The 15,251-nt window shown below is 54.3% G+C and overlaps 1 protein-coding gene across 1 annotated transcript; it reads right to left on the bottom strand.

Annotated features, from left to right (window-relative positions):
• Nucleotides 1–65: 65 nt before the first annotated feature.
• On the bottom strand, nucleotides 66–15,090 carry LOC125718315 (trinucleotide repeat-containing gene 6B protein-like). The gene is given in 23 exon segments (XM_048992085.1): nucleotides 66–2,928; nucleotides 3,811–3,950; nucleotides 4,249–4,319; nucleotides 4,648–4,845; nucleotides 4,946–5,038; nucleotides 5,174–5,317; nucleotides 5,428–5,595; nucleotides 5,937–6,098; nucleotides 6,187–6,385; nucleotides 6,482–6,595; nucleotides 6,695–6,847; nucleotides 6,937–7,056; nucleotides 7,360–7,557; nucleotides 7,652–7,723; nucleotides 8,378–8,565; nucleotides 8,650–8,808; nucleotides 9,164–9,525; nucleotides 9,527–11,541; nucleotides 11,543–11,787; nucleotides 12,093–12,467; nucleotides 13,055–13,076; nucleotides 13,417–13,504; nucleotides 14,829–15,090. Coding segments are annotated over 22 exon segments (5,793 nt in total). The 5' UTR covers nucleotides 13,474–13,504; nucleotides 14,829–15,090; the 3' UTR covers nucleotides 66–2,390.
• Between the last annotated feature and the right edge of the window lie 161 nt (nucleotides 15,091–15,251).

Here is a 15,251-nt window from a genome sequence, read left to right on the forward strand (position 1 = left end):
TGCAATTGTAAACTAACCACTGTGACAAGCGAAGAAAAAAAAATTTAAAAATTCCACAACGAAAGCAAAGTTCCAGCCTTTATTTTAGGTGTCAACGTCAGGTAACCCTTTCTAACGAACAAGCGCTAAACAGATGCTCTCCAGCTGCTCGGACTCTCGCAGCCAACAGGGCAGTCGGGTCAAGGCCTAGTTTGGTTTGACTGAAATGGAAGAGTGCTTTTACTGGCTACATTACAGGCTGACGCCAATATCACAGAGGATCTGTGCAAAACCAGTGTCACAGGCCGAGGGATACTTTAACGTTAACCTACGCTGGGGCTGCTGCTATGCCCTGAATTTAATACCCGGTAATGCGTGCCGTGTCCAGCACTGCCCATAGACCCCGGAGAGCACTCCGCCGTAACCCTCCCGGGCCGGTGTGGGGCGCGAGAGGCTCAGACTCTTGAGCTTTCCCCTGCAGGCTAACCTACCTGAGACAGTCCGTTTCACAGGAGACTCATGAGCTTGGGGGGGAGGGGGGGGGGGGGGGGAGATAATGAGGGACGACACCATTACAGTAACTGGTGGATTGTGATAAGGCCCCCACCTGCAAAGGCAGCAATGCAAAAATGATCTGATAGTCAAGCAAGTCAAACTTCTGTCACAGCGCCCTGGTAGTGCTTGGGTATGGGCAGCTTAAGCCGGTACCTTATTACCTTATGCTCTCAATACAAGTGTGGTCAAGTAATGGCAAGGAAACAACTCAAAGTCAGTGTACATAAAAGGGATCCTGCAGAAGTTAAAAAATAAAATACAAAGTAAAGGTAACAGCTGGTACATCAGTGGTTCTTTTAACAAAGAACAGGGCAAACAGACTACACATGGGGAGGGGGGAGGGGGGGGGCAAGCTTCCAGGATAGCGATAGGGATACAGTCAGTAGCAACTAAAACAAGAATGACAATCAGAACGCCGCGAATCGCGAGTGTAGCGAATTGTCTAGAAGTGCACCTCTGATTATGAACAGCTAAATGGACTGAATTGTAAACATAAATCCTGCTCCCTCAGAAGGAGGATACAAAACCATAGGACAGGAGACTACTTTATGCCAGGGTCTCCCGACCTGGTCCTCAGGGACCCTCAGTACGAGCTGGGAAGGAGCAAAAACATGGACTTTCTGGGGGTTCCCGAGGACTGGATTGAGAAACACTGCTTCATTCTACTTGCTTTGTTAAATTACTTCTTTTGTAAGAAACACACAAACAGGAGTGTTAAAGCCTGTCTTGTATTTAAACTATAAGAAAGGGGAAAAACAAACAAACACACACACACACACACATATACTTTTTTAGGCATTTGTAAACACCCGTCCAGCTCCACTAGGTAAAGATTTGGCATTTTTCAATATCTATGCCTTTCGGTTGTTTGCGTTTCTTTATTAATATTATTACTGCAATTCAGACAAAACTGCCGCTAAAAACCAAAGCAAAAAAGATTAATTAGTGCCAATGGTGTCGAATGTGTGACCTAGACACACACCCACATATACTCTGCATACATTTACCAAGCCCACTCCAAAATGTTTATAACACTTAAATGTAAGCTGCCTCGTGCACCCTCTCACCAGTCACTCGAGGAACGACCACAAACGAGCAGCGCGAACAAACACACACACACACACCATGTTCTGTCTCATGAACATCAGACAAAACACCCTGGATTTGGTCACCCACTCATGCACTAACAGCTTCCACACGATTCACTAACACTAATGCACACGCGCACGCACGCACACACAAAGTCACGAGTGCCTCGCATAGCAAAATAAGTCATCATAATAAAGACAACGAACGATGACTGAACAAGAAAACGAGGTCAGCATTTGAAGGGAAGGATGACATCGTTTCTGGATTCCACCATCCGAAAGTAGGAAAAAAAAAATAAAAAATCTGTAAAACATCAGAGCAGTGTGTGTATGTCTGTGTGAGATACAATCTGCCTGAATTTGCAGGGATTTACAGATTGTATATGGTCGTCCAATCACGTGTGGCGACTAGCACATCCACCTGTCTGAGCTTCGGTCTGCGTGTGCGTGTGTGTGCATATATGGTTTCAATCCAGCTTCAGTTTAGGTCTTATCAAGCTGAGATTCAGCATCTCAGATCACCTAGTTCTCCTTCTGGTCAAGTCTTGCAGTTTAGTCTTCATTTAAGAGAAAGGCCTCACATAGGTGCCTCACAGTCTACATCTTGGTTTTTTTTTTTTTTTGATTAGGTTTTTTGGTGGAATACATCTAGGCGTGTGAACGCATGTCTGCACAAGTACCGCCCTGTGTGTCACTTCCTGCAATTTACATTGCACGCCACAATGATGGTTTTGGATGGGAAAAGAAAAAAAAATGCACGCGTGCTTCTCAGATGGAATCGGCCCCACCCCCAAGAAGGTCGCCGGGCAACAGTGCAGCCGGGCTGTCCATCTGGTGCCTGTCCTCCATCTGCGGTGCCCCCCAGAGGCTGCTGCCCCCAGGGTAGCCTGGGGTCATGCCTCCCCAGAGCCCAGCCCTGCCTGGTTCCATGGCCTCCACACCAACCCCAACCCCTGTCCCCCCAATAGGGCCCCCGTTACTGCTCCACTGGGTGAAGATACCCATCCCGGGACCTTGGGCAGAAGGGGCGTCCGGCGAGCTGCCTGTATCGTCCAAACCCTGCCAGCCGGAGGTAGGAGGGCCAGCACTGCCGCCATTGCCGTTGCCTCCGGCCGCTCGTTCGCTTCCTGGGGGGCTCCCTCGGCCGCCGGCCCCCGTTGTGCCGGTGCCCATTGGGCCTTGACCCACCCCGGACCCAGCCCCGCTTCCACTCCCGCTCCCTCCCCCCTGGGAATGTGCAAAATACCGGCTGACTTCTTCCTCACTAACAAATTCTGCCAGGATTGTGGTATTGCCCAGGACACACCTGTAGAACAAGGGGGGCGGGGGGTTACATCGGTCAGGAAAAATGTTCTGCATGTTTCTTACATTAGAGCTGCAACCATGTAGTGTAATTCAGGTGGGGACAAAGTAACCACCTGTTCCATTATTGCGACTGGGATGATGTTTCAGTTATGTGCAAACTCTACTGCCAAACTATCAATTTTTTTTTGTATCTGACCATCATAAGCTGCAGGTTACATGCATTTAAAACTCCTGATATTTAGTGAGACATTTTACTCTCAGCATTTACGCAGAAATATCATAATGCATCACTTTCATTCAAATCAGAACACAGCAACATCATACTACTGTTACCACTAAGATCCTTTAAGTAAAATGTTATGACTCAGGCACGATGTCACATCACCACATACTCGCGGATAAATAGCGCATGCCATGTATCACCAGGGATTTAGAAGAGGAATGAAACTTTTTATTAGAAATGTGTATTCATCCACAGTATCTCCTCTTTTAAAAGACGCTGCATCTGCTGAGCTGTCCCTTTCTTCAACGCCACTTCAATGCTTATCGCTTCCATGATATACCAAAGCGGTCGTATGTGGCGTGTCCACTAACCGAATTTAATAAATATAAGGATACACTGAACTTATACAGATTACTAACTTGTGGGCATCAAAATGTGCACCTCAGTATTTCAGGCGTACCTACTAATCCACTTACCAAGTTGTGGGCATAAATAAAATGTCCACAAAGTACCGAAGAGCTGACGTCCAGTCAAATGTTTTGCCTGTCCTCTAAAGCCCTGGTGATTATTGCACATGCGACAAATAATCGCAAGTACATGGTGATGTGATATCATGCAGCTCGAGTTATAATCCCGGTGGGACAAGAGAGCCGTTCTTACATGTGCAGTGCACTCTGGGCCTTGGCTGCTTCCTGTCTGCTGCTGTAGCAAATCAGAGCGCTGCCCTGGGTCAGTCCGAGGTGAAAGGTCAGCAGGGGGCCATGCTGCATACAGATTGTACGGAGAGTGGAGCCGTCGATCTGCGAGAAGACAGAGGGCGAGATGGTCAGCCCCCCCATCTTCAAGGCATATGCATGCTCTGCACCTTCCTCCCACTGCATAATTTCCCACTATATCGAATGTGATACAGGCAAATGGCGGTTTCATCCCGAGCTACAGATCTAGGACGACGCTGCAGTTCTTTGCCGTCTCATTTCCAGGCTGCTAGTTGCAAAGCCTGAATGCTGTAATACCAATAACTCAGTGTTTATCAATCTGGGGTAGAAAGATCCAAAAGACTCCAACAGCCACCGAAGCCCATCTTATGAATTTCTTTACCTGGGGGGTGAGGTTGCTCAGCACCAGCCAGCAGCTGCCCCTCGAAGCTCCAGCATCACTCCATGCAGAGCCTGTTGGAGGGGGTGGGGCGGATGTCTTAGCAAATCAGACATCAATATCCCAAGTGGGGTCATGAGGTCAGGGAGTTTTGCTAGCACAAAAAATGTTCTGAATGAAAAATGACAGGTTCAGAGAGACAGCCAATCAAACTGTAGAGGAGGTGGATCCAAGCAAGTAGAAGAGGAGGGACTAACCAACCAGCACTCTTCAATCTGATGGGCTCTCTCTCTCTGAACCAATCAATTTTTTTATCTGCCCTCAGAACATTTTTGTGCAAGTAAAACTCCCACAAGCTACCGGGACACCCCTCCTCCAGCAAGGCCGAGGTGAGACTCTTACCTTGGTTGTATCTCATCTCCTGGGCACCCCAGCCCCTAGGCGGCCTGGGAGCCGCACCTGCCCATGGGGACTGAGGCTTCTGGGCCGTCAGGCCGGGAGGGGGGCGGGGCAGCTGGGAGCTCTTGGGGCCAGACTTCCACAGCTTGTTGGGGCCGATGGGATCTGGGGGCCAGCTGGGTTTATACTCTGCGTACTTTGCTGGAATGGAGTGGGGGGGGGGAGAGACAGAGAAGGAACTGAAATGGAGGCAAGCGGAGGGGTGCAGACAGGGCAGGGCGATGAGGCACAGAGGTGCTACCTGAGCTGTGTGCATTGCTGACAGGGCTGTCTGGGCCACTGTAGGGCCAGGCCCCGGCGGAAGGCAGCAAGGTACCGAGGGAGGGGTTGGTCCCTAAATCACACAGGGAGAAAAGATGCGTGGTCTCTCCCAATCCTGAGCAAAGTAGCTGCCCCACAAGCTTAGGAGAATAGATTGTTTTACAGTTTAAGACCAAGTATGGTGCGAACCATGGTGAGTGACTAGTACCTGTGTGGTCTCTCAGTAACTGGTGCTCGGGGTCACTGAGGTTGGAGGCCCCCGAGGAGCCCAGCACACTGCCAGGAGTCACATACGGGTCCGATTCAGGGTCGGCGCTTTGGATTCCCTTCCAGGGCACGCCAGGCTGGAACTCTGACCACAGCAAAACAGCAAGTCGGTCACCCGGCGCAGAGCTGCTGATCCACATGGCTGGCAGGATGCCTCTGCAGGCCCCGCCCACTGGGTACAGAGCAGCTGCCTACCTGGCGGCCAGCTCGAGCTGCCCGACTTGGAGCTCATTTTGTTTCCTGGAGTGCGATGCCAGTTGTCAGAGCCGCCCTGAGGGGGCACCCCAAAGCCTTCACCCCCCAGCATATCATACTGGTAGTAAGGAGATCCTCCCCGCAGCTTAACTGGAGCCGAAATAGGGCCTGTGGTGGGTCGGTTATGAAGTATGAAAAGAGAGAAAGGAAGATAAACTAAATCATTAGACATGTTTTTTTAGGCTTGCATACCTAATTAAAATATCAATGATATTAAGTTCTTTAACCTGTATGTCATTCTTCACTATCCTCAGCATCTGCTCTAGGAAAGGGACTCATGCACATTCATGAGCCAATAGCAGCTCCTGACTAAGGTGTGGTGCTACAAGAATAGATCCGATTGGACGAGCTGCACAAGCCCCTGGCAAATCTATGGAAGGCTTGGATCACCTTAGTACTGCTGCTAAATCCTTTAACATAGCTGACTGGGGGGGCAGGATGTTTCTTACCGTTCTTGTGCAGAGTCGGGTCAGGGGACGGGGGTGCCGGCGAGTGTCCCTCCATCATCCACTTAAAACGAGAGTGCTGTCCTCCAGTCTCCTTCACACTCCCGGGGCTGCTCACCATGGAGCCCAACTCCAGCCCCGGCAGGTTCGGACCGGGGGAAAACCCTGCTGCAGTGAACGAATGGGTGAGAAGGCCGTGCGAAGCCAGGGGGCCATTAAGGCGGCCTCCCCCATCATAGCTGGCGGGACTCACCCGAATATCCGGCCTGTGCTTTGGAGTGCAGGTCGGCCAGCGAGCTCACCATCCCCGGGGCGCCCGGCGGCTCAGCCAGGGGCTGCTTGGGAGCGCCACCCCCCAGGTGGGACGGGGATAGCTTAGAGCCAGCCCCAGACCCCGGGCCCTGCTGCTGCCGCTGTTGCTGCTGCTGGAGGATAGCCATGACCCGCGCCAGCTGGGGTGGGGGGCAAAATGGGGGGGGGGCAGATTAATTAACGGCACTCAGGCATCCATGAAATGGGGTGGGGGGGGGTGGTTGGGCAGCCCAAACCTGCTGGGGATCTGGCTGCGGCCTCAGCGACTGGGACTGGAACTTCCTCTGGTTCTGCAGGAGCTGCTGCTGCTGTTGCTGCTGCTGCTGTTGCTGCAAGAGCAGCTGACAAGCCTAAAGCGGGGCAGAGGGCGGGGTCAGCGTGGGTTACCATGGTGACACACACATACACACACACACAGACACACACACATACGCTAAAGGTTCACTGACCAGGTGGAACTGCTGCACCTGGGGGTAGATGGTACTCAGCACAGCCAGATGCTGGGGGGATAGCTGGGGTGGGAAGCCCCCGACCCCTCCCATGCCAAGGCCGCCCACGCCACTGCTGGGAGGGGGCACCTGCTTCAGCACGGAGCCCGGCACCTGCAGGCCAGAAAGCTGCATGACTGCGCACAAATGTCCCCCACACACGCATATGGGGTGGGAGAGGGGGGAGGACACATCCAGCTCACCTGAGGCGTCAGGAACTGAGGAGGCACTTGTGCTCGTATCCCTGGGGACGGGTTCATGGGGTGTATGCCCCGCGACTGGGCCATTCCGCCGCCACCACTGAACATGCCGTGACCCCCCACCTGAGGAAAGGTGGGAGAATACAGACTGAGGGGGGCGCTAATCACAGAGTGTAGCTACAACAGGTGAGACAAGAGGGCAATGAAGCAGCCATGGACTGAGGAGCTGACCACAAGGAGAGGGCTTTAAAGCAAAGGACACAGGGAATCCATCCTGATTGGTTAATGGAAAGGTCAGTCGGTGACCACAGCCAATCCGAACTCCTAATAAAAGTTGAAGGTGAAGTATGAGGGGCAGCTAGGGTTAACGAAGCAGGGATGTTAGCTCGGGCGCCCTAGGGGCGGCAGAGAAGGAGCGCCAGTTACCTTGTCATAATAAGGCCCAGGATCAGCAGGCCCAGCCTCTTTGGACCCGGCTGAACGGAAGACTGGGCCTCCACGGCCTCCCTTGCGCATCTCCTCGCTGTAGTCGCCGAGACTCATCCCTCGCTTTTCTCCTTCCAGCTTCTTGTCCTGGGGAGGAGCGGTGGCCAGATCGAGGGGCCTGCCGCCAGGCTCCTCTCCCTGGGAGCGAGGTGGGGGAGCACCAATCACGCCATGATATTCCCATAACCCTTCAGCCCCTCTAACGAACGGTGGAAAAGCGAATGAGACATACCAGAATCCCCATGTTGGAGAACTGTCTGTTCATAGGATTCATCCAGGAATCTCCTCCAGACTTTAAGGAAACCTGAGAGACAGACGAGCCTCCTTCAGCAAGCAGAGCAGGATTAACCTCTAATTATGCTCATTTCACGCAATTGAGCATTGATCCTGCTTGAGTTTCTACATGAGTGTTGAGAAACAAACCGGCAGAGCCGAGTCATGCCACTTAAGGAAAATTCATAATTAAAATGTTCCACGTTTTTCATGGGGGGTGAGGTCATTGGGGGTTTGCCCCAGATGGCTGTGCATGTGCAGCTCAGATTTTTTTTGCTTGGCAGAGATCACACATGTTCGTGTTCGTCAGCTGCACACGTGCAAGATAAATGACTAGGTACTTGCAGTAGATGGCAGTGCCAACTTTCACAGAGCAGAGGTCAACCACGTCTATAAGTAGTTCACCCATTTCACTACACTGTTAGTGTTTGTTGCAGTACATCTGCCCTCTCCTGGTGTGGAGGAATATCACTGCTACATTCATGCACATCCGCAGCCAAATGCAGCACGGATGCAAACTTCCTCAGCCCAAAATGTGGAAAAGTGAAGTATGACCTAGGCTCATTAGTAACACAATAAACCAAAATGGAAGGATCCATCTTGGCGGTGAGGGGAACACACACACACACACACACACACACACACACACACACACACACACACACACACACACACACACACACACCTTGCTGTTGCCCTTCTTGCCCCCGTGGCCTTGCCCCCAGCCCCCAGAGTTGTAGGAGGAGCTGCTTCCCTGGGAGCCGGCGTTGCTCCATACGGCGGTGGGCTCCTCCTCCTCCTCCCAGCTGGAGTGGCGCGAGGCGCTAACCGAGGTCTCCCCCTCTCCCCAGCCTTCTTGCATAGACTTGGAGCCTGTGGGTGAAAACCAGCAGCCGCATAAAGTCACGAGTGCACAAGCCACGGCGCAGTGCTGAGCCGAGCGAGCGGCGTCCTTACCGGACTTCCCCGCACCGGAGGACGGATTCCCCCAGCCCTTTCCGGAATCTTCCGGGTCCCCCCAGGCTGCAGGCCCATCGGAGGCTTTCCCCCAGGCGGCGGTGCCGTTGTCCACAGCCGGGTCACTGTGGCTACCCCCACCTCCCCACGATGCTGGAGCTAGTAAAACAAGATGGGGGTGGGAGGGCAGGCATGAACATTCATATCCGGCAGAGAAAATAGTAGCAGAGTCATAGAGGAGATCAGCTGACCTGAAGAGAGTCACAACACACTGCCTGCTCCCACCCAGTGGAACACACCACTATTACAAACTTTTAGCAATTAATTAGCTCTCAAACATCTGCATGCTAAACATCTAATTACCCTCAGCCAGATACATCAAGCACTACCTCAAAAGGATTAAAAAAAATACTGATCCTGCATTTTATCATAAACTAAAACCAGAACCCACAGCTCAGCCATGCTCTAAAGCAGCACGGCATGCACAGGATCCTGCAGCACCCTGGGGACTCACCCATAGCCGCCGCCTTGCCCTGGCCGTGCCCCGGCTCCCGGCCGCCAGGCCTCCCGGCGGGTGGCTGCTGCTGCTGCTGCTGGGCGGGGGGCTGGCCCTGAGGCTGGGGGCCGGTGGTGGCAGCGCCGTTCTGGTCCCACAGGTTGACGCTCTTCCCGCTGTAGCGGCTGGGGTCGCCCCAGGCCGACGTGCCGTCGTCGATTTCCATGCGCCGGCTGACACTCTGTGGCGATGGCTCCTCCCAACCGCTGGGCTCGGGGCGCTCGCCAGGGCCACCCGCCAGCGCCGGCATGGGTCCCGAAGTCCAGCCGGAGCTTTGGTTCTGGCTTTGGGAGGGGGCCCCCCCCCGACCGGCTCCAGCTGCCATGCGTGGCCCCCGCATCCAGAAGCGCCACCTGCTGGGGCTGCGATTGTTGGTGCTGCACAGGGCCCTTGGGCACCGCCGTAGCCTGGCTGCTTGGCGTCTGCTTGCCCCCCCACCCTTGGTGAGATTTGTCTCCGCTCCCCCACCCCCTTCTCGACCCCCCCTCATCCCAGCTGCCCCAGGAGCCGACTTCGGGGTCATTCCCTGCCCCACCCTTACCCTCCCCCCAGACACCCCGTTCCGATTTCAGCTCCCTTTTTGCCCAGTCGCTGCCACCCCTCTGTCCCCAGCCCCCCTCCCTCCCTGGATCCTTCCACCCTCCTGTGCCTTTCTCCTCCGCCCCACCCCCCCAACTGCTCCCCCCCACACCTGCCACAGTACCCTGTTGCCCGAAGGCTCCCCACTCCCCAGATTCGCCACCCCTGTGCTCCCTCCACTCTGGGCCATCATCACCCCAGCCTTTCCCCTGGCCCTCTCCAGGACTAACCCCTCCCCAGCCGCACACACCCTTCCCTGGACCACCAATGCTGCCCCCAGTGGCCTGGGGGACCACGGGGTTTCGCACTCCCGACCCAGACATTGGGACACCGCGGGGCCCACCCCCTCCATCCCATCCATCTCTTGCGGGGGCATCTCCAGGGCACTGGCTCGCTGCCATTGGATCAGTAGTCGTTGAGATGGCAGTGGCGGAATAGGGGGCGGGGTTCACCGTGCCACTGCCCTTGTCGCACCCCTCCTCCAAGTCCCAGGCCACGTTCTGCCGGATCTGGGTCTGCCCCCAGCCCACATTGGAAAGCACCCGTGGGTCCAGGTCCGTCCGCCGGAGTAGGTTCTGCAAGGCCACTTCAGGGTTGGGTGGTGGGTGGGAGGAGCGGTGGTGCCCATGGCCACCGCTGGCCCTGGAGCGCCCTCCACTGGAGGTTGACGCCCCGCTGGCTGCTCCCTTTCCCTGCCCCCCCCACTCTTCTCCCTCTCCGGCCCCACCCTCACTGGCACCCGTCTGATTGTCCCAAGCTCTTGTTGCAGTTGTGGGAGTGACGGAGGTGGAGGTGGGAGTGTTTCCAACGCTGCCCCTGCTGCTGCTGTTGCTGTTGCTGCTGCCTCCACCACCCTCGCTGCCGCACCCAGTCAAACTACTTGCGTCCTCTGGAGACGCCCCCCGACCTGGATTACCCCACTCTTCGACCGAAAGCTCCTCCCCTGTCGCTCCTTCCCATACTCCCTGAGATTCCCCGAGGGTCCTACAGCCACCCCCGTTTCCCGATGGCCAGCCCTGGGCCCCTGACGCTGCTGCGACTCCCTTCTCCTCGTGCCCCCAAGGGACCCCACCTTCCCCCCCGGGACCCGCGGTGCCTTCCGCCCCACCGTCCCACACCTCGACCCGGGAGGCACTCGTTTTAGAGTTCGCAGGGAAAGACTGTACCCTCCACGAGGAGGAGGAGGAGGAAGAGGATGACGATGAAGATGCAGAGGGCTCTTCCCCGACCGCAACTCCACTGTCCACGTCCCCTGCCGTTTTTGGTCCTACTCTTGGATCCGAAGCTGCACCCCCCCACTCCCCGGGGAGGGGATCTCTGTCCCTGTTTTGCACATCACGTGGGTGGCTGGCCGGATTGGCGAGGGCGGGGCTGGCAGACGGGGAAGGGGGAGGCTGGAGGGAGGCCTGATTGCCCTCCGCCGCAGGCGCCCCCTCTGTGCCGGCCGTGTCTTCGGGCACCAAAGCAGGCCAGGCAGATGGGTTGGCACTGGGGTTGAAGTTGGCACCGGGAATCCCACCACTGGCCCCAAGCGCACCCTCTGAGGGCCCAGGGAAAGGAGTGGCTTTGGATTTGGGGGGTGCCGACCCCCATGCGACACCCCCGGGCTGCGTACATTCGTTGGGCGAAAAGGAAGTGGAGGATGGAGGGGAGGAGCTACCCGTGGCACCAGCCTTCCCGGCCCCCACATTCACACCCACTCCCTTCTGCTGCTGGGGGTGTCTGTCACTCCATGAGGCACCGCCGGTCTCCGCCCCCCCCCGCACCCATGCTGTCCCCCCCGGCCCCGCCCACAATGCTGGGCCACTCCTCCAGGTCAGACCCGTCAAAAATCACCTTCTCACAGCCCTGAGACGGGGGCTGGCTTCCCGAGCTCACCCCCGAAGTGGAATTTGCATAATTCGTAGTACAAGAAGCAGCGACTGATGATGAGGAGGAGGAGGAGGAGGAAGAAGAGTGGGGGGGTGAAGGAACTGCTGGACCCAGAGATCCAAGACTGGGATCTAGAGGGAGAGAGGAAAAAAAAGGAAAAACATTAGCACTGGTGTGAGATTTGTTGGTTAGCTAGATAACTTGTCGGCTTTAACACACCTCAGATCAAACAGATTGTTTTTGTTCACTTACATTTAGCCCAGACTACCTTAAATTCAACAAGTTATGTTGCTAACCCAAAAAAAAAACAACTTCATGATAGAGGCCCCTGCTTATCAGTAACTAGCTTCCGTTTCTTTAACGAAGTTGCATTATCATGCTGTTAGCCGGTAGCTAATGTGTCTTAGCAGCAGAAACACGCCAACCTCCTGCCTACCTGTGGCTCCAGCAGCCGTTGCATTTGGGCCGTCTCCCTGTGAGGGGGGGGAGCTGGCTCCATTGCCGTTGCCCCCCCCCAGCAGCATGCAGGACAGCGGCGGCTGGCCCCGCTTCAGTAGCACTTTGTGGTCCTGCTGGCAGCGGAATCGGGGGGGCACTTCTCGGGACATGTAGCGCTGGGGGGGCTGGGCGCCGGAAGGAGGCTGCCCGTTGGCCACCGCTGCCCGCTTGGCATTGTTGCCACCCTGGGCGAGGCCGCCGGCGGGAGCGGTGGCCTGGGAGGGGGATGGTGAGGGAGGGGGGCCAGGGTTGGGGGACACAGAGCTGGGGGTGGCCAGACACTGAGGGGACGTTGGCTTGGTCAATTCTGGCACTGCGTGGCAAGAGAACAAGGAGCGACATAAAGCACAGAGAACAAAACAGCGACATTAACCAGACTGTCCTACATTATACTACTGAACATGTGACTGTAGAAATCAGGGCCTGGTCAAGGGGTCAGTCTAACCGGTTTCATCCGCTTCACACTGGTTATTTCACAGATTCCTATTGGATTAATTCAGCCCAATTGGAAGCCCAAGGTAAACCCCACCCACTGCAGGATCCAAACCCTCGCTATTACACTCAAATCAAATTTACTGTTAAGTTTGACATACAAACAGAAAGGCATCGCAACTTCAAATGAAACACGAAACAAACTGCAAATAAAGGGGGGAACAGACATCAGCCAACCCACAGCAACCTGATGCCACAAACACAGGTGCGGGCAAAAAAAAGAAACGCTTTCCCTAAAAGATCACTGTGGACATTTAACTCAGCATTAGCTTCCTCATTTTCTCAATGGCACTGAATGGACGACGCACACAGCCTTCGGTAAGCTAGACAGCCAAAGCCAAATGCGGGTCATGTGAGCACAGTAGACAGATGAATGAAACAGCATAACGGGCAGAAAGAAAGGCTCACCTTTGTTTTTTTGTTCTGCAACCTGAAATGGGGCAGAGAAAGGGGACATAAATAAAAATATAAAAAACTCCAGCCTTAAAATGACCACAGTTCAGCACATGGCTCCATGACTTCGAGTTTGACAATCCCAAGGAGCCAAGCAAAAACTGCACAAGCAAAAGGCCTGTTTTTTAAAAAACGCATTTCCTCCATTGGAGGCGAATAGCAAAGCAACACATAGATGTCTGGTGTGAGGGGGACACCGTGTACATTTCCCACGTCCCCCTGACCACATGTGACCGTTGTCCAACCACAAACGCAAAAGATACCAAGCACCACAGCCCCTAGCCAAGCACGCTCTGCTGCAGAAAAGCTGAAAATACCTTCTGGGATGCTTCCCTTTTACGTTTTTCTTCTTTCTTCCTTTTCTTGTCTTCCATGAACTGCTGTTCCCTTTCCTGAAGCTCCTCTCTACAATCAGAAGACACAGAAAATGTAGTGAGTGAATCACTAACGCTTTTTTTTTAAAGGATTTCACTTTCGATTTCATTTCTGAGTTTCTGCAGGTACTATAGTACCAAAACAACAAAAACGTGTAGCACTTTGTTTATATAATTAGATCGTGGACGATTAGAACAACCAACAATACCAATCCAGGCCATCTGTCTCAACGTGGAGACAAGAAAATCACCTCTGACTTCAGTAAGCACCAAGCAGAGCTAATCTGATTGTAATTAAGTTATTAACAACTGTCCGGTTTGAATGATTCTGAACAAGAGGTAGCAGGGACAGCAGTGAAGGCAGGCAGCTGCGACAGATACGGCTATCGAGCCCTACCTAGTGTCACCTTCCAGGTGTCAAGTTAGCCAGCGTACCCACAAGGACTGCTGCTGCACCTACAACACCGCTCGGGCGGGGGAGGGGGGCGCAACTAGTATAAAGTAAACTAGTCAGGTCGCAACGCTGACAAGTTATTCCCAACTCGGATTAGTCAAGTGCAGTAAAGCCAGCCAGCCGCCCCGACCCTCGGTGATGCACGGGATACGTCCGCAAACAACAAGCGTTCACTGACATGCAACCAAGGATTTAAGTGCTGCCTTCCACCTCCCCATAACTTTCACATTTATCGCTACCAGTTCTAACAGCAATACGTACATGTTACTACTTAAACGTTATTTAACTAGTATGGGGCGGGGGGTGTCTCGGCCCGCTGTGCGACTAGGCCTCGGAGCAGCCTCGGTCTCAAGTAGTGGCCCGAGGCCGAGGGCCTTTGCAGATCGACGCTCCCCTCCAGCGCGACACCCCACCCCAGCGGCGGGACAGAATCCGCGGCCAAGCAAACAGTTTTTGTATGTTGGGCACGAAAGCGCCTCCGATGCCCTCGGCGTAAAGACGGGCTCCTTCTAAAGCGCTGCTTTCTAGACGGAAAACACGATCGGAGCGGCTAGCTGTGCTAACGTAACCACTCGGCCGACAGCAAAGCATAGCTAAACACGGCATCGCAACCAGTATCTCAGCTTATACCTTTTCTGCACGAACGTATAAATACGCAAGAATAGGGCAGTGCGTAACGTAACGCTGGAAAACGGGGGGAAAACGACGCTGCCCATAGCCTGACGGACGGCTGGACTCGGCTCTTCCCCCGAGAATGGAGCTTCTAGCCGGATTATCCACTTCACTTTCGTTTCGCCCGAACAACTCCGACATTTTAACATAAAATGTGTGCAGAACGGTGACGGCCGGGGACCAGGGCTGCCGCTGCCACTACCGCCCGCCCCGCTGGCTGGCTGCTCACCTCAGGAATTACATGTGAAATAAAGTGCTTCTGTGCGGATTCCTGCTTTCGGTGGCATCCGAGGCTGGATGGGACGCGCTGCGACGGTGCCCTTCGGCTGAACCAGTCAGGAGACACCCTCCGAAGGCATTTAGTGTCTCGGCGGGCTCTTGCAGAGTAAACACTCACGATCTACTGCTTTTCTAAGGCGCTCGAAAGTCAGTTAGTTGACGGTCGGCCATTTTACTTCTCGCTCTCTCTCTCTCTCGCTCGCTCGCTCGCGCGCGCACACAAACACGCACGCGCACGCTGTATAAAACGCAATATTTCCCCTATGATTAAGAATGTCAGCATACAGTATTAGTTTTCCAAATGCTGTTTACTCGAAAGTATGTAATTCGACAATATGTAATTATATGCCATTAGTCAATTGACGCTAAGTTT

This window comes from Brienomyrus brachyistius, chromosome 22, assembly GCF_023856365.1.
Source record: "Brienomyrus brachyistius isolate T26 chromosome 22, BBRACH_0.4, whole genome shotgun sequence".
Lineage (NCBI taxonomy): Eukaryota > Metazoa > Chordata > Actinopteri > Osteoglossiformes > Mormyridae > Brienomyrus > Brienomyrus brachyistius.